The 22,269-nt window shown below is 57.9% G+C and overlaps 1 protein-coding gene across 4 annotated transcripts; it reads left to right on the plus strand.

Annotated features, from left to right (window-relative positions):
• The first annotated feature begins 1,725 nt into the window (after positions 1-1,725).
• On the plus strand, positions 1,726-21,557 carry MCM5 (minichromosome maintenance complex component 5). 4 transcript variants are annotated; one of them, XM_006934004.5, is made up of 17 exons: positions 1,726-1,827; positions 2,020-2,194; positions 4,080-4,206; positions 4,295-4,423; positions 7,296-7,468; positions 9,345-9,500; positions 10,898-11,064; positions 11,408-11,579; positions 12,029-12,140; positions 13,730-13,873; positions 14,195-14,260; positions 14,451-14,627; positions 15,279-15,391; positions 16,578-16,706; positions 17,930-18,072; positions 19,913-20,040; positions 21,196-21,557. In XM_006934004.5, the coding sequence occupies exons 2-17, from the start codon at positions 2,028-2,030 to the stop codon at positions 21,295-21,297; spliced, it is 2,205 nt and encodes a 734-aa protein (XP_006934066.1). In that variant the 5' UTR covers positions 1,726-1,827; positions 2,020-2,027; the 3' UTR covers positions 21,298-21,557. The 4 variants fall into 4 exon arrangements, with proteins under 4 accessions (XP_006934066.1, XP_003989272.1, XP_006934067.1 ...); XM_003989223.6 differs by having other exon boundaries at positions 1,739-1,868; XM_006934005.5 differs by having other exon boundaries at positions 1,750-1,817.
• The last annotated feature ends 712 nt before the right edge of the window (positions 21,558-22,269 follow it).

Here is a 22,269-nt window from a genome sequence, read left to right on the forward strand (position 1 = left end):
TAAGCGATTTTTGTGTCACCCCACCTGTCATCTCGTTTAATCCTCGCAGCAAACCTGCGCAGGGTGCTCTGGGGGTCAGGAAGGATTTAAGCCAGGTCTGTCCAGCTCTAAAGCCCCGATTTTTTCCCCCTAAGTCATGAGAGCCACTGAAATATTAATAGTGCAGCTTCCCAATTTGGGAAAGTGAAAAGCCCTCGCTTAAGGTGTAGTTGAGAACGCAGGGGACAAAGTGTTTCCTTATACCACTAGCACGTGACGACGGGGGAGTTTGGAGAACTTTGTCCTGGCTTTGTCACTAAGTCTGGGACCTTGGACAAGGCACTTGGCCTCCTTTTGATCACTGGCAAAATGAAAGTAATACAACTACCTTCCGCAGCTGGTGGAGGGGCCAGGGGTGTCTAAACACCCGTCTGTGGACAGTGCTGTCAGAATCACCCCAGGGGATCTTGGGGCCCACCTGAGAAGTTCTGCTTCTGGAAACCTGGGGTAGGATTCTGGAATCCTGTTTTGTGAAAAGCTGAGAGAGTCCAAAGTGCAATCAGGTCCAGGAGCCACTGATTATGATGACATTATGTTTGCAAAGAGTAGGCATTCAAATAGCGGCTGTAGATCTTCCCACCATAGGCCTCGTTTCCAGTTTTCTGTGAAAGGGACGTCAATATTCCTTATTTGTAGTGAAAAGTGAAAAGACAGGGAAACAAACCGTCTTGATTCTACTCCCAGGAAAAGGGCTGAATAATCTGTATTCTATGCATACTATGGAGAATTAGGAGCTGTTAAGTGGAATGAGTTCAGGGACACCTCAGTTGGAAGAGCACGCAACTCTTGATCTCGGAGTCGTGAGTTCAAGCCCCACGTTGGGTGTGTAGAGATAACTTAAAAAAAAAATAAAAGTAATAGAATGACATAAATCTATCCTGTCCTCAGAGAGACTTCCAGGAAGTATTAACGAGAAAAGCAAATTTCAGATTTATCTGATTTTGTTATACACTGTAAAAATACTGGTATTTTACACTCCCCAGTAAATAGGTTTACATGCCTGTGGCAAAGGGAAGGAAACATTTGCCGTGGTTCATCGTGGAGGGTGGGAACGGAAGACAAGGGAAGAGAGATGATGCAGCCCTCGCTGCTGCTTGAGAACGCCAAGTTTTACCAAATCTTCCCAGTTTTCCAAGCGAGGTTGGGTATCTGGGGTCGTGAACTTTCGCAAATTTTAAGCACTGGCAAATCATGAAAAGCCGTCTACGATGGAAAAAGAAAAATCACCCTTTGGGTCGAAGAAAACACCCCTGGGACCATTCTGGATCCAGAGGCGACTTATTTCTAACTCATCCCCACCGTCTGGAAGGGTGTGTGCCAGGGAGAGCCCGGCGCGGGGGGCGAGCGGGCTTGCGCGGGACCGACAGCTTCGGAACCCCCACCTCTCCCAGCCCCTGGCTCTGGAGGCGGACATGGTCTCACGAGGCTTGTAAGAGGCCTGAGGAGTGTCCACAGGCAGCCCTCGCGCCGCGCCCGCCGTCCCCGGCGCGAAGACCTCCGTTCCGCCATCTTGGCTCGCGCCCCGCGCCGCCGCTTCCTCCCGGATCAGAAGTTTCGCGCCAAATTGTCCGGCAAGCAAAATGGAGCCCGGAAGGAGGCCAGGGACGTGACGTCACGGGCCCCGTAGCCAATCCGCTCCAGCGGCCTGTCCGGAAGGTGGGGCTCGCGGGCGCAGAGCGGTCCAATCGCTGGCTGTGGAACCTCAGCGAGCCAATGGGGACGCAGCGGCCGCGGCGCCCGAACGCGGCGTCTCGTTTTTCCCGCGAAACTCGGCGGCGGTGCGTGGAGGTGCTGGTGTACCCGGGTCTGGGGGTTGTGGGGTCGCAGAGGTGAGACCGGGGGCGGGGGGGTCTGCGGGTCTCAGCACCCGACGGCGCTGCAGGGTGGGCAGGCGTTCTCGCCGGCGAGCTGGGGTCCCCCCGCCCCGCTTTCGGAGCCGAGCCCACCCCCGCCGGCTCCAGCTGTTTGTCCCCGCGCCAGGCACAGTCATGTCGGGTTTCGACGACCCCGGCATCTTCTACAGCGACAGCTTCGGGGGGGACACCGCGGCCGACGAGGGGCAGGCCCGCAAATCGCAGTTGCAGAGGCGCTTCAAGGAGTTCCTGCGGCAGTACCGAGTGGGCACCGACCGCACCGGCTTCACCTTCAAATACAGGTGCGGGCTGGAGCGGGACAGGAGGAAGGAGGGCACACAGACCCCCCCCCCCCAGTGTGGCGCCGACAGGGGTCGCACGTCATCACTCAGAGCCGGCTAGTCTCGTAGAGCACGAATAGGGGGACATGGGCCCAGAGAAATGAGGGAGCATGTCCCAGGTCCGAGGATCGGGGTCCCAGCCGTACTTCATCCGGCCGCACCCTTGTGGCCTTTGGTTTTGTACGTGTTATACCTGAAGGTAACTTTTGAGTGGTCACCTGTTGAGTGGGCTCCTAACAGCCAGCTAGAGCTCCTAGGGTCCTTTGATTTTTTTTTTTTTTTTTTTTTTTAACCCATGACTTGTTTCTGGTCGTTTGCTTCTTCTTGTTTTTCCATGTCCTGTCTTTGATGTCTCCTAAACTCAAGTTCTCTATGGGTGTAAAAGGTGAAGATGGTAGTTAGGATTTACTTCATTCATGCAGTCATTCTGATTTGCAACTTCCATTGATCAGCACCTGCTGCGGGCCAGGCACTGTTCCGCTGCACCTGCTCCTTGTCATCGTATAATCCGCGGCATCATGTCAGATCCTTGTAGGTCCAGCCTCTGTCCCTAGCACCTTAAAAGGCAGAGGTGGCTTTGTAGGTTCAGGCTTGGGCGGGACCAATTACTGAGTGACTTCCAAGTAACAGTCTCTCTGTGTCATCAGTAAATGGTGCCTCCCCCTATTCATGTACCAGCTGACATTGACCATCTGTGTGCCAAGCATTGTGCTAGGCATTGAGGTGTGAAGATGGAAAGGCCTATTGCTTACCCTTTAGAAGCTCTTAGGTCCGTGAAGCTTATACGTCAGTGGGAGCAAGGCATAGAGGCCAAGAGACGGATTACAAAGTGACAGTTACCTCACAGGAGGACTATATGGGTGCCTGGGTGGCTCAGTTATTTGGGCGTCTGGCTCTGGATTTCAGCTCAGGTTGTGATCTCGAGGTTCATGGGTTCAAGCCCCACTTCGGGCTCTTCGCTGACGGGGCGGGACCTGCTTGGGATTCTCTCTTTCTGTCTCTCTGTCTTCTCCACCGCACGTGCTCTGTCTCTCTCTCAAAATAAATAAATAAACATGAAAAGAAATTAAAGGGGAAAAAAAAGGAGGAATACAGAAGGAAGTTAGGGCGGGCTTCCAGAGGAGCCCAAATTTAACCCCTGCCTGAGAGAGTTTCAGGTGTGGAGGGCATTCCTGAGAGGAGCAGTTGCATGCATGGGCAGAGAGGTGGGAGTGGCTTTTTATAATAGCAAGGGTTTTTTTGGGCCAGGGTGGTCATTTTGTGTGTGGCTCTGGGACATAAGGCGGGGGGTGGGGAAGGGGGGATAAGGTCTGAGATGAGGCTGAGGAGAGGGCCCTGTGTGGGTCAGTGGTCCCTAAGTGTGTTTTGGGACAAGAGTCCCATAGGATGCTCTGTAAAAAGTGCGTCTGGTGGTTGATAAGACAGACACAGTCTCTGCTGTCTTTGGGTTCCCAGGTTTGAGCCGTGTGTTAGGTTAGTCTCCAGGAGAAAGTAAAAGGCTCCAGGGAGTCCTGCAGTGAAAGCTGAGTCTCCCAGACCGACCTGTGTGTGCACACAACCCTGTGTTGGAGTGTTGAACTGTGCTTCGGCCATCTTGTGGACGATCTCCACGGAACCTGTTTTTTTTGTTTTTTTTTTTTTTGGAGGATATGCCTCTGTCGGCAGCAGGGAGCCTCCGCAGGGTTACGTCACAGAACCACCTGGAACTCGATGTGTATTTGGGAAGAGGAGGGGGCGGGCAGTGGTGGTGCTGGTGTGGGCAGGTTTGGGGTGCAGGTGCGCCTCGGCCAGTGTTGAATTCCTCTGCACCCTCCCCCTCCCCCACCCTGCCACCTGCCCACCGCAGGGATGAACTCAAGCGCCATTACAACCTGGGGGAGTACTGGATCGAAGTGGAGGTGGAGGACCTGGCCAGCTTTGACGAGGACCTGGCTGACTACTTGTATAAGCAGCCAGCCGAGCACTTGCAGCTGGTGAGTGGGACCCCGTCCCTGAACCTCCCCTCCCCGCTCCAGGGCCGGTCCTGCTCTGGTCACCAACAGCTGTCTCCTTCCTCTTCAGCTGGAGGAGGCTGCCAAGGAGGTGGCTGATGAGGTGACCCGGCCCCGGCCCACTGGCGAGGAGGTGCTCCAGGACATTCAAGTCATGCTCAAGTCCGATGCCAGCCCGTCCAGCATTCGTAGCCTGAAGGTGGGTCCCCTTAGAGGCTGGTCCGAGGGTGGCAGGGGCTGCTGCATGGTGCACAGGGGCTTCAGGCAAAGGCAGATCTAAGTGCCAGCTGTGTGACCCTGGGCAGCTCACTCAACCTCTCTGAGCCAGTTTCCTCCTCTGTAAAATTAACTCGTAGGACAAATGTTTACTGAGCTCCTTCTGTGGGCAAGGCATTGAGTTGGTTCTTGGGGAAATCACATTGAGCTAAACAAAGAGCTCTTGTGTGGGGTTTATGTCCACCCGTGGGGTGTGGGGGGAGCCCTGAGTAAAGCAGTGAATATCACCCAGGGTGATTTTAGTTACCTATTTTTTTTAATGTTTATTTTTGGGAGTGAGCAAGCGTGCATGCGAAGTGGGGAGGAGCGGGGGGGGGGGGAGTTCCAGGCACAGTGCAAAGCCCGACGCAGGGCTTGATCTTGAACTATGAGATCATGACCTGAGCCGAAATCAAGAGTCGGATGCTCAACTGACTGAGCCACCCAGGAGCCCCACCCGTGATGATTTTTGGATGTTCCTAAGTGCAGTGGAAGAAATCAGGGGGGTGGCCCTGTGGGAAAGACAGAAAGCTTCCCTGGTGGAGAACCATCTGAGTGGAGACCGAGCAGTGGGCAGACAGTTGGGAGAACATTCCAGGGAGGCAGAGGTACAGCCTGGACAAAGCCTGAGTGGTGAGGGGGGCATGGTATGTATGGTCAAGGCCATGTTCAAGGACAGCTGGCGAGGCTAAGAGTGATCGGGAAGCAGGAGGGGCTGGCATCTGAGGGGTTTATTTGTTTTAGTTGACAAATACTGAAGGCTGCTGTGCTCCACGTGTGGGCTAGACCCTCAGGTAAACAGACAGGACTCGGTTCTCACAGAGCTTATGGTGGGAGAGACAGATACAGGACTTTGAGATAACTTCAGGAGCCGTGATAGGAGTCATGAAGGAAAGAAACGCGAGTAAATATGACAGTGGCCAAGGGAGGTGGATGGCGGTCAGAAGAGGCCTCTCTCAGGAAGTGATGTTGGAGTGAGTCTGAGTGAGTCATAGTCAGCTGCGCGACAGCCCAAGGGAAGAACATTCCAGGCTCAAGGAGAAGCAGGTGCAAAGGCACTGAGGTGGGGACAGTGGTATGCTTCAGGGAACAAGAAGGAATCGGTGTGGTCGGACCCCAGTGAACATGAGGGTTGAGGGAAAGAAGGGGGAAGGGAGGAAGAGGCCAGAGGGCCCGGGCTTTCCAGCCATGGAAACGCGCTTGGATTCTGTATGGAGTGCGGTGGGAAAGCAGGGGGTGTTTAGGTATTCGAGTGGGCTGGTTCCATTGGCAAACAGTCCCTTTGGCTGCCACGTGGAGGACAATTTATAAAATTGGCAGGAGTGAGAGCCAGGGGAGCAGTGAGCAGGAAGTGATGGTCGTGACGTTAGTCGTTCCGTTACAGGGTGGTGGTTAGAATCTAAGGAGGTGATGCACTTGGCTGTACTCGGCATGCTCCGTAGCGGGGCCCAGATGTCACCCTTTTAGCTAATGGCACCTCCTCATCGTGCATCATACCCATAAGGCCCTGCTCTGGTCTTTGCTTGACAGATCTACTCCACATCCTGCAGCTCTCTTGGGGGTCCTTGTCAAGCCGCCTTTGGCTGGCACGATAGCAGGTCTGTTCCCGAAGCAGGGCTGTGAGTTCTGGAGCTTGTCGGCTTTATCTATTCCCAGCACCAGGGAAGGGCTCCGTGACTATGTTTGGAATTAAACTCAGTATCACGCTTTTCTGTGGAAGCGGCATTGGACCTGTTTTGGGGGGCAGCTGTTTCATGAGGGAGGCAAGCCTCCGCTTCCCCCCAGGGACACGCTTCCGACTGTCAGACTCATTGGAGAACACGTTGAATGACCCACTTGAGGTGATGGGTTTCCTACAGTAGAGGAGGAGCCCTCTCTAGGAGGATCACTGGTCAGGGATGGCTCGGAGGGGCTGAGACTACCCCAGTCCTTCGGGATTCTGGAGTGCCAGGTGCCTGCGTCTTTGTAGATTGTTGTCTGAAAAACATGCTCTGTGGTGGTTCCAACAGTTCCGGTGTCCCCGGCTTGTGGTGGGCACGTGTGGCCTTACTTAGCACAGAGGGGGCCAGCCTCTTTCCTTCTCCGCCTCCCATCTTCCAGGCTTTGGTGGAGGGGGTGTCAGCATGAACCTGTAGCCTGCCTGTCCCAGGAAAGCCACTGGGAAATGGAAGAAAAGATAGCGAAAGGAACTTTTAAAAAAAAAATCTTTTTAATTTTGGGCTCCTGAGTGGCTCAGTCAGTTAAGTGTCCGACTTTGGCTCAGGTCACAATCTCGCGGTTTCGTGGGTTCGAGCCCGGCATCGGGCTCTGTGCTGACCGCTCAGAGCCTGGAGTCTGCTTCGGATTCTGTGTCTCCCTCTCTCTTTCTGCCCTTCCCCCGCTCATGCTTTGTGTCTCTCACTCTTACTCTCATAAATATTAAAGTCCTTTTAATTTTAATTTTTTAATTTTAAGGAAGCCTCCACCCAACGTGGGGCTTCAACTCAAGGCCCTGAGATCAAGAGTCACATGTTCTACTGACTCAGCCAGCAAGGTTCCCCTGAAAGGAACTTTTCTTGTTTTGTCTTATGGAAAATTACACATGGAAATGGAATAGTGTAATGAATTTCATATACCTTCACCTAGGTTTAGTGGTTAACATTTTGCCTTTGTTCTTTTTTTTTTTTTTTTTTTTGCCAAAGTACTTTGAAATAAATTCTAGAAGTGCCACTCTATCTCTCAGTACTTCTGCATACGTGAGAAAAAGATTTTCCCGTGCACTCTCTGGGGTCCCTGTCTCCCTTTAATCAACCGCCCTCTGGATGGCTCTCTTGCAGTCGGACATGATGTCGCATCTGGTAAAGATTCCTGGCATCATCATCTCCGCGTCTGGGGTCCGAGCCAAGGCCACCCGCATCTCCATCCAGTGCCGCAGCTGCCGCAACACACTCAGCAACATCGCCATGCGCCCCGGCCTGGAGGGCTACGCCCTGCCTAGGAAGTGCAACACGTGAGTGGGCCTTGCGGGGGCCCCAGGGCCTTGTTGGGGGAGGGACATCTGAGTGGAGACGGGAAGGGTAGGGACCAGCCTGCAGCGCCTGCAGGGAGAGGGGCTGGGGCAGAGGCGTGCCCTGTGGGGGTGGTGTGGGCCGATGCGCTGGGGCTCAGGGCTGAGAACCAGGGGCCATGTCCTTCTCCATTGGTGAGTCCTGTGCCCACCGGGACGTCCAGACGACTTGTGCGGGGAACCCAGGGTTCAAAGGGGAAAGCACTCCAGGGGGATGAGTCTGTCTGGAGTCTTCTGAAGCAAACTGGCTTGCTGGGGCAGCCGGGCCAGCGACATAGCACACTTGTTCATTTACACGTTGCCTATGACCACATTTGCACTGTAGAGACTGCGTGTGTGGCCTCTTGGCCCGTAACACCGAATGTTTACACTCTGGCTCTTACAGAAAATGATCTCCACCCCTGGTCTGAAGGCCCATGCCCTCTCTCAGGCTGCTCGTTGGCCTCTGCTGGTCCCCCTCAGCTACCTGACCTAAGTGTCGGCAGTGCCCCGGGCTCAGTCATGCTCCCTTCTTCTGCACTCATTCCCTGAGTGGTCTCGGGCTTTAAGAATCATCCGCGTGCAGAGGACACTCACACGTGTCTCCCCTGAACTCCAGAGTCAGACCTGGTTGTGGGCGGGATGCCCCCGAGCCGGTGCCCAGGGGACACGGCAGATTTGAACCACACTGACCTGACCTCCGTCGCCCCCCCCAGATCTGTCCCTCCACAGCTCCCCTCCCCCGCCCCAGATGGGAGCCCCATCTTTTCAGGTGCCCAGGCCCAAGTGCTCGGTCTCAGAATGTTTCCGGGAAGCCCTTTTGGCTCTGCCCTTAAGATTGCATGAAGAGAACCAGACCTTTTCCTAACCTCCTGGGCATGTCTGTTGCCCTCTCACCTGGAGTGGTGAATCCCGGGCCCACCCTCATCTCCCAGTCTGTTCTCCACTCTGCAGCCGCAGGTGACCCAGTCGTTTCCAGGTCACCCAGAGACCAGCGCTGTCCTGGCCCGCACGGCCCTCCACAGCCCTCTCTGGCCTCCGGTCCTCCCCCAACTCTGGGCCCAGCCTCGCTGCCTCCCTCCTAACACAGGGCCTTTGAACATGCTATTTCCTCTGCCCAGAACATTCTTTCCTCTGACCTCCACAGTCCACATTGTCACTTTTTCCATCAGCTTTCTCTTCTGGCCTCTCACAGAGGTCCTCCCCCAAGCCTCCAGCTTACACTGGGTGTGTGCGTGCCCAGTCACTCTGTTACCCACCGACTTCACGGCATGGAGCACTGCCTGTCGTCCTGTTAGGGAGTCATTCGCTGGCTGGCTTTTTCTTCCCTGACTAGACCATAAGTTCATACGAGCAGGGACTCACTGCCACGTCCCTGGCCTGTAGAACTGTGTCTGGCACGTAGGGGGTGCTTTGCTCTAACGCCTCGGTAATAGTTGAACTGTGACTTCGTCACGTGGAGGTGAATAGAGGCCTGGACCCTGAGGATGGTCTCCGGGTGCCCAGACCCTCACCGAGAGGTCCTGGGATTTGAGCGGGGGTTCCATAAGGTCACTGGTGATTTGGCTCCTCTACCTGTGGGGACCCCGAGACCCTCGTGGGGCTTGGAAGTGTGACCTGTCTGCAAGGGGGAGGAGCCGGGCCTAGAGCAGACCTCCCCGTTCCTCACCTGGCTCGTGGTACCTCACAGAGCTGCACTCCTTTTAAGGGCCTTGCCCCGCTGTTGCGGAGACCCTCAATTTGCTGTGGACCAGAGCTTGTCACCGATTCCTGGGGTGGGCTCCCTGGGGTTTGGGTTCTCAGGGGAGCTCTGGTGACCCTTTCTCCTCCCCCTGTGCAGGGATCAGGCTGGGCGCCCCAAGTGCCCGCTGGACCCGTACTTCATCATGCCCGACAAGTGTAAGTGTGTGGACTTCCAGACCCTCAAGCTGCAGGAGCTGCCCGACGCGGTGCCTCACGGCGAGATGCCCAGACACATGCAGCTCTACTGCGACAGGTGACACGGGCTGGGGCTGGGGGCAGGGAGGGGCTCCCACCGGGGTGGCAGCCAGGCCGAGTCCCCAGCTCAGATGCTGGGTGTGGCCGAGTGAGTGTGGTGGGTGGAGAGGGTGGCTCGTCATGGAACACCCCTTCGCTGGCACCCTGGTGCCTCCCATGTTTCTGCTCGTCCCGTCCTCCCAGGGTCTGTGAGGGCGTGTAGCCCTTGCTGTGCGGGTGCTGGACCTGGAACCCCAAGAGGCCGACTGGCTCCGTGAGGGCTCTGGTTCTGGGTTTTTCTGGGGGGGTCCCCGCAGCCCTCGGAGCCGGGAGAGCCCCTGCCTCGCCTGCATCCCTGGCTCTCTGTTTACCCTCTTCCTTGGGTTTTGCTGAAGGATCGGGAAGGAGGGGAGGGTGCTTGACTAGAGTCTGGTCCCCTCTCGGCCACCTGAGTGGAAGACTTGGCGACGTGATGGGGGTTCGTCACCTGGGCTGGTGCACCTGGGTGTGCGTGCAGGTGTCCTGTGCTGTGTGGTTTCCTGAGGCGTGGATCCACAGGTCTTGTTAACTTCGTCAGTGGCAGTGGGACGTGTAGAGGTCAGACTCGAGCGAGTTACATGAGTTGGCAAAGCCTCGGTTTGTTCATCAGGAAAACGGGCATAATGACGGTCCTGGATCTCTAGTGAAGCTGCTGGGAGATGGTAATTGGAAGATGCACGTGTTTAGCATAGTTCCTTAATACAAATTGAGTGTTTGTTGTTGATTAGGTTATTCTCCAAGCAGTCAGTAATCCAGACTCAAGCAGTGGTGTGTGGGAAGAAGGGCCTTAGAATCCTCTCAGAACAGTGACAGTGATGGTGACGCTCCTTGGTGGGATATGACTCTTTCCCGCACGGAAAGCACTTTTGGGTTGTTTCCTCTCTCGATCCCGTGATATCGCTGCCCCCACCCCCCAAGCTCAGAGATGTGCGGTGACTTCTGAGTGGCGGGGTCCGGATGTACACCCCAGCGTCCCCACTGCTCCAGCTCTGGCTGGAGGGGCTCGGAGACTGCCTTCTTCCAGCACCTTCGTTTTGAGAAGAGAACGTGGAAGTCCAGAGGCAAAACGAGTTGACGGAACGGAGCTCATGGGGCCATGAAACGGCAGAAGTGGGGGTGGCCCCTGCAGAGAGGCTGGAGGGCCTGAGGAGGAAGGCTTGGGGAGCCCGCGGCGAGTCTGACAGCAGATGAGACGGGGATGGGGCTTGTGAAGGGGTGGGGAGCCAACACGGAGCCAGCTGGAGCCAGCTCAGGCGGGGAGGCCTCTGGTATAGATAAGGTGGACCATGAGTGTGACAGGGTGGGTGAGCGGGTCAGAGACCTCCCTGTCCCCACCAAGCTCTCATCTTTGTTTCTCCTTCTTCCCTGTTTCCTCAGGTACCTGTGTGACAAGGTCGTCCCCGGGAACAGGGTCACCATCATGGGCATCTATTCCATCAAGAAGTTTGGCCTGACCTCCAGCAGGGGCCGCGACAGGGTGGGTGTGGGCATCCGGAGCTCCTACATCCGTGTCCTGGGCATCCAGGTGGACACAGATGGCTCTGGTGAGTTGGCTTTGGGGTCCTGGCTGTGCTGCACTCTGGGCCGAGCCCCTGTCCTCTCTCCTCTGGATCATTGCCGAGCCTCCTGATTTCCCTGTCCCCACCCTTCCCAGCGGTCCCCAAGGGCGTCCGCAATCTAGCCCCATAGCTCCTCAGAACCCATTCCCCTCACTTACTGAACCCTGAGCACAGGCCGACTCCTGAGGGGCAGAACCGGGGTCTCTGCTCAGGCTTGTGGCGTCCCAGCTCTGAGGCCCTGCCCCGCAGGGCGCCCTGATCGGGCGGTGGGCTGGCCAGGGTCTCCCTCACGTAGCACTCACACACCCTCCCTCCCCGGCCCACCCAGGCCGCAGCTTTGCCGGGCCCGTGACCCCACAGGAGGAGGAGGAGTTCCGGCGCCTCGCCGCCCTGCCCAATGTCTATGAGGTCATCTCCAAGAGCATCGCCCCGTCCATCTTCGGTGGAACGGACATGAAGAAGGCCATCGCCTGCCTGCTGTTTGGGGGCTCCCGAAAGAGGTGGGGGTCTGGGCCCCCCCAGATCTTGGAGGGGATGAGTAACTTGGCCCCTATGAGGGTAGCTGCTGATGGTCAGGACTTGAATGTTCTTTTCATTTTCCTGGGACCCTCAGCCTTGCCTGCTACTCCCAGGCTCCTTCCCCATCAACCAGGCTTGCTGTCAGCTGGCTTGTGGCTCATCTGTGGTCTCCCGTTTCCTTGGCTGTCCGTGCCCTGGAGGCAAGCTGTCTCCCCCATTGCTACCATGGGCGAGGCTAGGGGACACGGCAGCTGTGAACGAGGGTCTCAGCCCGGAGCCCCTGGCTGCCTGCTGCTCTGAGGCTCGTGATACCCGGTTGGGGGGCCGACTGCCAGCCCTCCCCGTGACCAGCCCAAGTGCCAGCCTCGCCCACCTGCCCGTCCTCACCAGCCCAAGTGCCAGCCTCGCCCACCTGCCCGTTCTCCCCCAGGCTCCCTGATGGACTCACCCGCCGAGGAGACATCAACCTGCTGATGCTGGGGGACCCGGGGACGGCCAAGTCCCAGCTGCTGAAGTTTGTGGAGAAGTGCTCTCCCATCGGGGTGAGTGCCTAGGGCTCACTGCTCTGCTTGGCCACCCCAGTAGGGAGGCAGGCTGCAGGCAGGGCTACCGGGTCCCCAGGACCCCTGGGGCAGCTGGCTTCCCGGAATCTCTTTCTCGTTCCTCTCGCCTGTGGTCAGGACGGCACAGAGGGAGGGAGGAGGAAGGGAACCAATGGGTGTGGGTCGGTTTGGGGCCGTGGGTGGAGTGCGGCCTGAGAGCACAGGCTCTGGATCTCTGCCTGGCCAGTAGCTGGCTGGTCATGGACCGCAAGCAAGTCACCTATTGTCCCCGAGACTGTTTATCTACCCACTGAGCCGTAATGTTGGTAATAATCACATGAAGATTAAGGGCCGGGCCCTGCTCGCAGTGCATTACGTAGATTTACTCACCTGACCTGCTCGCTGCATGGTGGGTGTTGTGACCCCTTTAAGGAGGAGGAAATGGGTACAGAATAGCTCCGTCTTGCCCGGGGTCCCACAGCTAGTAAGTGCAAGCACAGGGATCTGACCCCAGGTGTGTGGTAGGCGGGGTGCTCTGTGCAGCGATTGGGGTCTGGGGGCTCAGAGAGGGCGGGGATGGCCATCGTGGCCAGTGGGACAGGGCTGTACCAGCGGGAGCTGTAGTCTGGATAGACCGGAAGTATGCCAGGGGCTCCGTGCTGGAGCAGCCTGACAAGCACGTGTGCACTACAGCCATGAGCCATAGGGGTGGGCTTACGTTTCTTTAAAAAAACAAAAATTTTTTTTAGTGTTAATTTTTGGGAGAGAGACAGAGACAGGCAGAGCACGAGTGGGGGGGAGGGGCAGGGAGAGAGGGAGACACAGAATCCGAAGCAGGCTCCGGGCTCTGAGTTGTCAGCACAGAGCCCGATGCGGGGCTGGAACTCACGAACCGTGAGATGACCTGAGCCGAAGTCTGCTGCTTAACTGACTGGGCCCAGCCAGGTGCCCCCAGTGGGTTGAAGTTTCTGGTGGCCACGTCAGAGAACTAAAAGGATCAGACGAAACTAATCTTACTATTGTGTGTAGCTCAATATATCTGAAGCGGTGTTGTTTTAGTTCGTAGCTTAACATAAAAAATGCAGTGGGATACTTCATATCCTTTCTTTTTTTAAGGGCTAAGTTTGAAATGGGTGCATATGTTACACCGTAAGGCCACCTGGGTTGGGACTTGCCACAGGGGCAGCATGTGGTACTCGAGTCTGTACAGAGATGGCAGGGGACTGGGGAGGGGGAAGCTTCTCCTTGGGGGTCAGGCGTCCCTGTTCCAGCCCTGAGGCCACCTCGAAGTGTGTCCTTCATCTCCGGGTCTCCGTTTGCTCCTCTGTGAGCCGGGCCCCCGAGGGCCGGTTCCCAGGGCTGTGGCGGGGCTCAGGTGAAGAGCGCGTGTGGACGCCCACCGGGCCAGACTGGTGCCGGGGCTGCCTTCCTGGCCCAGGGGAGGAGCTTGGGGTTCTGTCCTGGGCTCTGTGGCCGGCTTGGGTGTGTGAGCTTGAGCCAGCCCCATCAGTCTGGGCCCCGGCCTCACTGGGGTCAGAGCGCGGAGCTGGAGATGTGCGGGGCCCTGACCCCTCCCCTTCTCCCTGCAGGTGTACACATCGGGGAAAGGCAGCAGCGCGGCAGGCCTGACTGCCTCAGTGATGAGGGACCCCTCGTCCCGGAACTTCATCATGGAGGGTGGGGCCATGGTCCTGGCCGACGGCGGGGTCGTCTGTATCGACGAGTTTGACAAGGTGAGTCTGATGGCGACGTGGCTGGCAGCTGGAAGGTGGAGGTGTGGCCTCCCGTGTTCAGACGGCACAAACCGCCTCTGACTTAGAGCCCGGTGTGGTCAGTCTCCGGGCCTGTTATCGAGGGAAGTAGTTTAACCTCCCTGAGCCTCCGTTTCCTCATCTGGAGAGTGGGTTCGTGGTCACTGGCGCGAGAGGTCTCCACGTTCCTGCCGTCCGCCTGGCATAGAGTTGGGGCTTGACTGGTAGCTGCTGTGGTTTTCCTGCTGCCTTGCTGCTCTCCTGCCCCCTCGCCTGGGCCTCAGACGTTCCTGTCCCACACAGATGCGGGAAGACGACCGAGTGGCGATCCACGAGGCCATGGAGCAGCAGACCATCTCTATAGCCAAGGTGCGCGGCTCCCGTCCAGCCTGGCCCGGCGTGCGTGGGGAGGGTGCTGGCCGGGGGCCACTGTTCGCCAGGGCCTGTGCTGGCAGCAGCCGCCGGCCTGGGGTCGTGGGGCGCGTGTGCACGGACGCACGGAGGGGACGTGCCCCCGGGTTCTCGTCTCTGCCATCTGCTTCCCTCCCTCTCCCCTCAGGCTGGGATCACCACCACCCTCAACTCCCGGTGCTCCGTCCTGGCCGCAGCCAACTCGGTGTTCGGGCGCTGGGATGAGACGAAGGGGGAGGACAACATCGACTTTATGCCCACCATTTTGTCCCGCTTTGACATGATCTTCATTGTCAAGGACGAGCACAACGAGGAGAGGGACGTGGTGCGTTTGAAGACGGCCAGGGCCACAGGGCGCACGGGGCCGGGTCCAGCCAGGGCCGCAGTTCTGGGGGAGGGTCACCGGGGCTTGGCCCAGAGTCCTGACCATCAATCCGACTTGCCCGTAAGTGGGCAGCCCAGGAGGGGTGGCTGTGGCTTGCAGAGAACACTGGACTGGGGGTCCAGTCCTGCCTCCTGTGTGTGCTAGGCTGTGCGGTTTGGGTCAATCATTCCCTCCCCGGGCCTCAGCCCCTTGTATACGAAACAAGGAAGTTGACCTCTGCAAATAATAGAAGCCCGGCTCTGGCCAGGACGTCTCTGGAAGAAAGTAGTGGCTTATGTAATGGGCAAGCCTAAAGGTGTGGGGCTCAGCTGCATCCGGGGCCCCGCGGTCAGAGCTCTCTGCTTCTGCCTCTGCACTCCCTCCCTTGCTGGAGGCTTGTACTCAGGCAGATGCTCTCCTTGTGGCCGATACGGCCCTGGCAGCTCTGTGATTTTGTCTGGTCGGCTCACAGACCCTGAGGAAAGGGGGGCCTCCTCCTTTCCACGAGTTCTGGCCCTACCAGCTCCTCCTTCCTGCCTGCTCAACTTCTGTGTTGGGATCCAGGCTGGGGAGGGCCTGTGGGCTGACCCAGTGTCCCCTCTGCCTCCCCAGATGCTGGCCAAGCACGTCGTCACTCTGCACGTGAGTGCACTGACCCAGACCCAGGCTGTGGAGGGTGAGGTCGACCTGGCCAAGCTCAAGAAGTTCATTGCCTACTGCCGAGCGTGAGTCCTAGGCATGGGCCCTGCAGGAGTGAGGTTGCCTGGCTCTCCTAGGGTGGGAGAGAACCCTGGGCCTGCTTCTTACGAGGGATTACAAGAAGGGATGCCTTCTTACAAGTGAAGCCCTCCTGAGGGTTCTGGCTAGGTTCCTTTCTGAACTCGCACAGGTCACTCGGTGGCTTTTGGCTTATGTTGCCACGTCTCTAAAACGAGGTTGTAAAAATCAGAAGGTCTTTGAAGATCAGCTCGACTCTCACACGCAGGGAGGCGGTGCAGTGTGCACATCGTGCACACAGGCTCTGGGGCACGTCCGCCCCACTGTGTGACCTTGGGCAAGTCAGTGGCCCTCTGAATCTCCCTTTTCCTGGACTGGTGTTGCCTAGTGTTTTTGTAATGATGGCACAGGTGATTAAGTGCTTGGCAGAGCCCCTGCACCGAGTCAACATTCGGGAAATGGCAGCTGAGACTTTTATTCCTGTTTTCTTCACAGCCAGCCAGTAACTGTAATCCTACATACAATAATTACCCTGTGCCGGGTGTTCTCTGAGTATTTCACGTGTAAGCGAACTTTAGCCCTGTCCCTAAACCTTTGAGGGACCATAGGAATCCATTTTACTGGGGCTGCGGCTAAGAAGCTGAGGGAAGGGAAGGTTAAGTAGCTTGTCCAAGGTCCTGAGTGGGAGGTAGGAGAGGAAGGATTTGAACCCAGGTACCTGGCTCCAGGGGCTGTGCTGTTAGCCACGGTGTGGAGATGCTGGACATATGCCTCAGTGGCCTCTTGTTGGGGGTAAAACCTGAGGGTGGAGGAGTCTTCAAGAGCCCCTCCGATGGGAGGGGAGCACTGTAGTCGGGTAGGTCCCTCAGTTCCCCCCTACCCACCCTTGGAGTGATGGAGTGGCGCAGTGACTCCCGTCCTGGGTCCTTGTCACAGTTCTGAGCTCCTGTGGCCCCGTCCTCAGAGGCTCGGGCCCCAGCTGTGAGGCTTGCCCCATCCTGACGCCAGGTCCTTGGTGGCCTTGGGGAGTCGACTCCTCCCTCCTGGCTCTGTCTTCTCACCCTCAGGATGAGGGTGGCCTTAGGTGATCTGAGTATTCCCCTGAATCTGTGACTGTCACTTGGCTGGGCAACATGGTGGGTGCCCCAAGAACCCTTCCTGGCCTCGTGTCAGCTGCTCCCCACCATCCTGCAGGAAGTGTGGCCCCCGGCTGTCGGCAGAGGCCGCAGAGAAGCTGAAGAACCGGTATATCATCATGCGGAGCGGAGCCCGGCAGCACGAGAGGGACAGCGACCGCCGCTCCAACATCCCCATCACCGTGCGGTGAGCGGGCGCGGGAGGGCCGGGCCCGGGAGGGCTGCATGGGCCTCCTCGGTTTACAAAGTCGGGTGTGCCTCGCAAGCCAGGGCTGGGGGCCCTTGCTCACCGCACAGCGCAGGCCTGTAGTGAGGGCTGTGGGTCAGGGAGGCTTTTGGGAATAGAAACCCTCACGGTATGTACTTCTTGGCCTCTTTTAAGGTTGAGAAGACCTGGGACCCTGTTTTCTGAATTTCGTCTGGTTTCCCTCGTTGCAGGGCAGCATGAGGGAGAGGGAAGGGTCCAGTCATGGGAGTTAAAGAGACCTGGGTCCTAGACTCTGGCCGACTGACTGCAGGGAAATGGCTTTCCTTCCCTGGATCTCAGTTTTCATGGTTAACTCCTCATTTTTGTGAAATTATACAGTAGAAGATAGTGATGAAGAGTTTGACCCCATCTCGTCTGAATCCTGTCTCTAGCACTGATTAGTTAGAAGTGATTTTGTTTGTATGTAATGGAAAATACAAACAGAGTAAATAAATCGGAGTTTATTCCTCTCTCACGTGTAAAGTTGTTAGAGGGTGGGTGGTCCAGGACTGATGCGATGACTCCTCAGAGTCGTTGGCAAGTGGGGCTCTTTCATGCTTACCCTTATCCTCCTAGTCTAAGATGGCTGCTGGAAGTTCAGCCATCACCTCTGCATTCCAGGAGACAGGAGAGGCAGGATAAGAAGGGCCCATCTTTTAAGGACATTTCCTGAAATTTCCACAAAATGTTTGAACTTCCATCTTCTTGGCCTACATTAGTCACATAGACTCACGTAGATACCAGAGAGGCTGGGAAATGTCAAATTTGAGCTGGGCGCCACATGCTGGAGTAAAAATTGGGGTTCCATTTCTTTGATGTGTATTTAATTTTGAGAGAGAGCTGAGACTGAGCGCGAGTGGGGGAGGGGCAGAGAGAGAGCGAGACACAGAATCCGACGCAGGCTCCAGGCTCCAAGCTGTCAGCCCAGAGCCCGATGTGGGGCTCGAACTCATGAACCATGAGATCGTGACCTGAGCCAAAGTCGGACGCTCAATCGACGGAGCCACCCAGGCGCCCCTGGGGTTCCGTTTCTGAGGGTCGTGGGGACCGCGAGCAGCCTCCCCCGTAGTCTGACACCTTGGGCAGGCACCTCCCTGATGCTGTGCTGGGACAGGGGCGGGGGGTGAGCTGAGTCCCCGCCGCGTCCCCTTGCTCCCACGCAGGCAGCTGGAGGCCATCGTGCGCATCGCCGAGGCCCTCAGCAAGATGAAGCTGCAGCCCTTTGCCACGGAGGCGGATGTGGAGGAGGCTCTGCGGCTCTTCCAGGTGTCCACGCTGGACGCTGCCTTGTCCGGCACGTTGTCAGGTGAGCAGGCGCAGGGACCCGAGCTGGGGGGGGGGGGGGGGGGGGGGGGGGCGCCACAGCCGGGAGGCCCGGAGCATGTGTCGCGTCTGTGCCTTTGCCGAGCGTCTCCGAGTGTCCTCCCGGCGGTGAGCCCTCGTTCCCAGTTCCGCCCCGGCCACTTCCTTCCACGATGACAAGCGGTGGCTTCTCTCCACACCCTTGGACACACTCCTCTTGACCCAGTTAATTAGGAAGAACTGTCACCTTGTCCTCATCTGAGAACGATGGCACTCCTTGTGAGCTCGTAACCGTTCTGAGTGCTTCCAGAACTCTTTCCCGTTTACTTCCAGCTGTCCCCACATCCCCCCCACCCCCCGAGAAGCCAGGCGGGGCACTTAGAAATAAGACAGGCATTCAGAGGCCTTTTCATGGTGCCAAGGCTGGCTGTTCGTTAGCTGGAATGCAGGTCTCGACCCGGAGGGCAGTGAAGGTCAAACTGCCGTAAGCCCTACAATCTGCTTCAGGCTCAGTCTTTGAACAGATTGTTCTGGATCACTGACTGTGCCAGACTCTCCTGGGAGTAGATTCATTCCTTCACCGAGCAGGGTGTGGTGTTTGTCAGGCGTTGTTCCAGGTGCCAGGGGTGTAGGAGTGAACAGATCTCGAAGTCCTTGCCGTGCGGGCCTCATTTTAGATGGGGAGAGACTCGACAAAGGCAGATAGATGGGGTTCAGGCAGTCAGAAGTGCCCTGGGCTGCGGGGGCGGCGGGGATCCTGGCAGGCCGGATATGTTGGAGGAAGATGGTCTGGAGGGCTTCTCTGAGGAGGTGACGTTATTCAGGAGTGGTGTGAAAAGAGGAAATAAGGGCAGGGGGAGAGGACAATGTAGGGGGAGGCTGAATGCCACGCCTCCAAGGAGGGAGCAGGCTTGGCATGTTCAAGGGTGAGTGTGGCCGGTGCCTTGGGTGGTGTGAGGGGCCTGATCGCCCCCGCCCTCCCCTTGGTGAAGACTCAGTCTCTGCCCTGGAGGGGATTCCCGTCAACATGAGAAATTTGCCTATGGGGGCTCTTGGGTTTGCTGATGGCCAGAGGTCAGGTGTGATTTGGGGCAGTGAGGTTTGAACTGGGCGTCTTAGGCTGCGTAGCAGTTTGCCTTGCAGATCCGTTTCATCCTGGAGCCTTGAGGTCCCCCACCCAGTGGCTCCGCTGACCGTGCCCCACCCTCTCCTCAGCTGACACCCCAGGGCATCTGTAGGCCTTGGTCAGCAGGAGGAACGTGCCCTGCAGCAGCCTGGTGCTTGCCCGGGCCCCTTGGGGCACCTCACAGCTGTGGTCTCCGGGCAGCCTGCCCTCCCTCCTTGGGGCACTGGTGGGTTCGGCTCTCCCAGATCTGCTCCTCCGGGAACTTTGTCCCCGCTGCCTGACCAGCCGGGTGGGGTCCAGGTATTACGGGCTGTCTCTCCAAGTCCGCTCACGTCCTTCCTCAGAGCCCTCCCCTGGCCATTCCCAGAATCAAAGCAAAACCCGTGCCATGGCCTAGGGCCCCCAGGACCTGGCCCCTGGTCGCCGGTCTGGCCACGTCCCTGGCCCCTGGACAGGGTTTTGAATGAAGTCGGGTTTCTACCCCTGTGCCTTTGCACCTGCCGGTCCGTTGCCTGGAGCATCCTTCCACACAGGTGTGCTGTGTCCCCTGACTCACGGCTGTGTCCAGCCATCTCCATAGGCCCGTGCTGTCTCCCATGCACCGTTCCCCGGCCACCCTTTCTTGGCTCAGGGGCCCCGTCCCTTCAGGTCTCCCACCACGAGCAGACTGAGGTCTCTGGTGCCCCGTCCCCACCTACCCGTCTCTCTCTGCCCACAGGGGTGGAGGGCTTTACCAGCCAGGAGGACCAGGAGATGCTGAGCCGCATCGAGAAACAGCTCAAGCGCCGCTTTGCCATCGGCTCCCAGGTGTCGGAGCACAGCATCATCCAGGACTTCACCAAGCAGGTAGGCCCTCCCGTGGCCTGGGGGGGGGGGGGGGGGGGCGGGGGCTCCCGCGGTCTGCCTCCCACCCACGCGGCACCTGTGTCCTGTTGCTCAGCTGACAGGCCTGGGTTGGGGATGGGGATGAGGTGGCTCTTCCTCGCCCTGGACCTGTTCCCGTCATTCATCCCCTAGAGACGGCCTCAGTTTGGGGCAGGGCTGGTCTTCTGTCCCATCAGGGGAGAGGACGGGGGCTGGTGTTCTGGTACAACCACACCCAGGCTCCCCCAGCACCTCCCATGTATCTCTGCCCTCGCTGCCTGGCTTTTGTGGGGTGGGGAGAGACAGAGTCAGGAGGGGGAGTCTCCAGTTCATGGAGGACAACGTTCGAGAACCCAGAGAGGAGTGGGGCCTTCTGGGTGCTGTGGAGAACTTGTGGTCTTTTTTTTTTTTTTAATTTTTTTTTACATTTCTTTCTTTTTGAGAGAGACAGAGCACAAGCTAGGGAGGGGCAGAGAGAGAGGGAGACACAGAATCGGAAGCAGCTCCAGGCTCTGAGCTGTTAGCACAAAGCCTGACACAGGGCTCGAACCCACGAACCGTGAGATCATGACCTGAGCTGAAGTCGGACGCTTCACCGACTGAGCCACCCAGGCGCCCCAGCTTGTGGTCTTTAAAACCACAGGAACAATCCACGCCTTTCTGATTTCAGCTCCTCCTAACATACGTCATGTCGTTTGAATCTTAGAGCAGTTTCACGCAGCAGGTGGTACCACGCTCGTTCTGTATGTGAGCAGACTGGGGCTTAGGGAGGTTTAGGGGGTCAAGAGCTTGGGTTCTAGAGTCAGGTGGACTCCGTTCAAGGCCCAGCTCTGCCACTTCATTGCTGTGTGACTTTGAGCACGTGACTTAGCCACTCTGTGCCTCAGCTCCTGGCCCGTAAGATGAGAGTAATCACAGTACCGGCTGCGTGGGGCTGTTGTGGGGGTGGAGTGAGTTGAGGTACGAAGACTAGAACGGTGCCTGGCACGTAGTAGAGTTCAGGAGGTGTGAGCCCTTCGCCGGAGCCAAGGAGATGGGTGTGAAGGCCTTTGATAAACCGGAAGTTCTCTGTGAGCAGGGGGGATACGTGGGGTCCCCTCTGGAGGCACACTCCTGCATCCAGCCTTGCGTCCGCAGAAATACCCGGAGCACGCCATCCACAAGGTCCTGCAGCTCATGCTTCGACGGGGCGAGATTCAGCATCGCATGCAGCGCAAGGTCCTCTACCGCCTCAAGTGAGCCCTCGCGGCCTCGGACTTGCCCGTGCCTCCCGCACGGCCTGCGCCTCCCGCACGGCCTGCACCCCGAACCGAACGTCACTGCCCTCCGCCTCCCTGCTGCCATCTTGAACTTCCCACGCGCTCTCCACCTGCCCTGGAGGAAGGAGCGTCCCCCCTGCCTCGCCGCCTCCGCCTCCGGGCGCCTGCCTCTGGCGCAGGTCCAGGAGGCGTGCTTTTGGAGTTTGTTGAAATAATAAAGCCACGGTGCGTTTGGATGTCTCTGGGCTTCTGCACTGGGTGGCCCGTCCCCGCCCCCATCTTGCCCTGCAGACCAGCCTTGGAGCCAGACCGAGCGGGGCATCTGACCTGCGTCCGCCCCTCAGGCCCTTGGGCAGCGCCCTTCCCTTTTGTGCTCCAGGTTCTTGAACTGCTCGCCAGCCGGCAGCGGTGAGAATCCCACCAGATCCGGGACGTGTGGAGGGCTCCGGGGGGGTGTGCAAGATGGGCTCTGCTGCTCCCCGGAGCCTGTGGGGGCGCGGGGGCCGTGCTCCTGCCTCAGGCCCGCCCAGTCCCCGCGCCTTTCTGTGCCTCAGTGTCCGGACCGTAAAGGGCTGACGCTAGCACGTGCTTTGCAGGGTTGTGTTCAGGATAATGACAGCGAGGTGCTCAGGGAGGACGGGGCAGTGTAGTGAGACACCAGTGGCTTTTGGGATTCGGGGACCTGGGTTCCCCCAGGCCTTAGAGCAACGTGGCTGAGAGTGGAGGTGCCAGCGTTGTGTGCACTGGTTTGCTCCCCGCGGGCTCCCCGTAGCTGTGTGGCCTTGGCTGAGGCGATCGACTTCTCTGGGTCTGAGGATACGCCTTTTGCCGTTTCCTTTTTCTGGGGCGGGGTCACCACAAGTAGTTAATTTTTGTGTGTGTGTCATGGGAACTTTAATTTTAGGGAGCATGAGCGGGGGAGGGGCAGAGGGAGAGAGAGAATCTTAAGCAG

This window comes from Felis catus, chromosome B4, assembly GCF_018350175.1.
Source record: "Felis catus isolate Fca126 chromosome B4, F.catus_Fca126_mat1.0, whole genome shotgun sequence".
Taxonomy (NCBI): Eukaryota; Metazoa; Chordata; class Mammalia; order Carnivora; family Felidae; genus Felis; species Felis catus.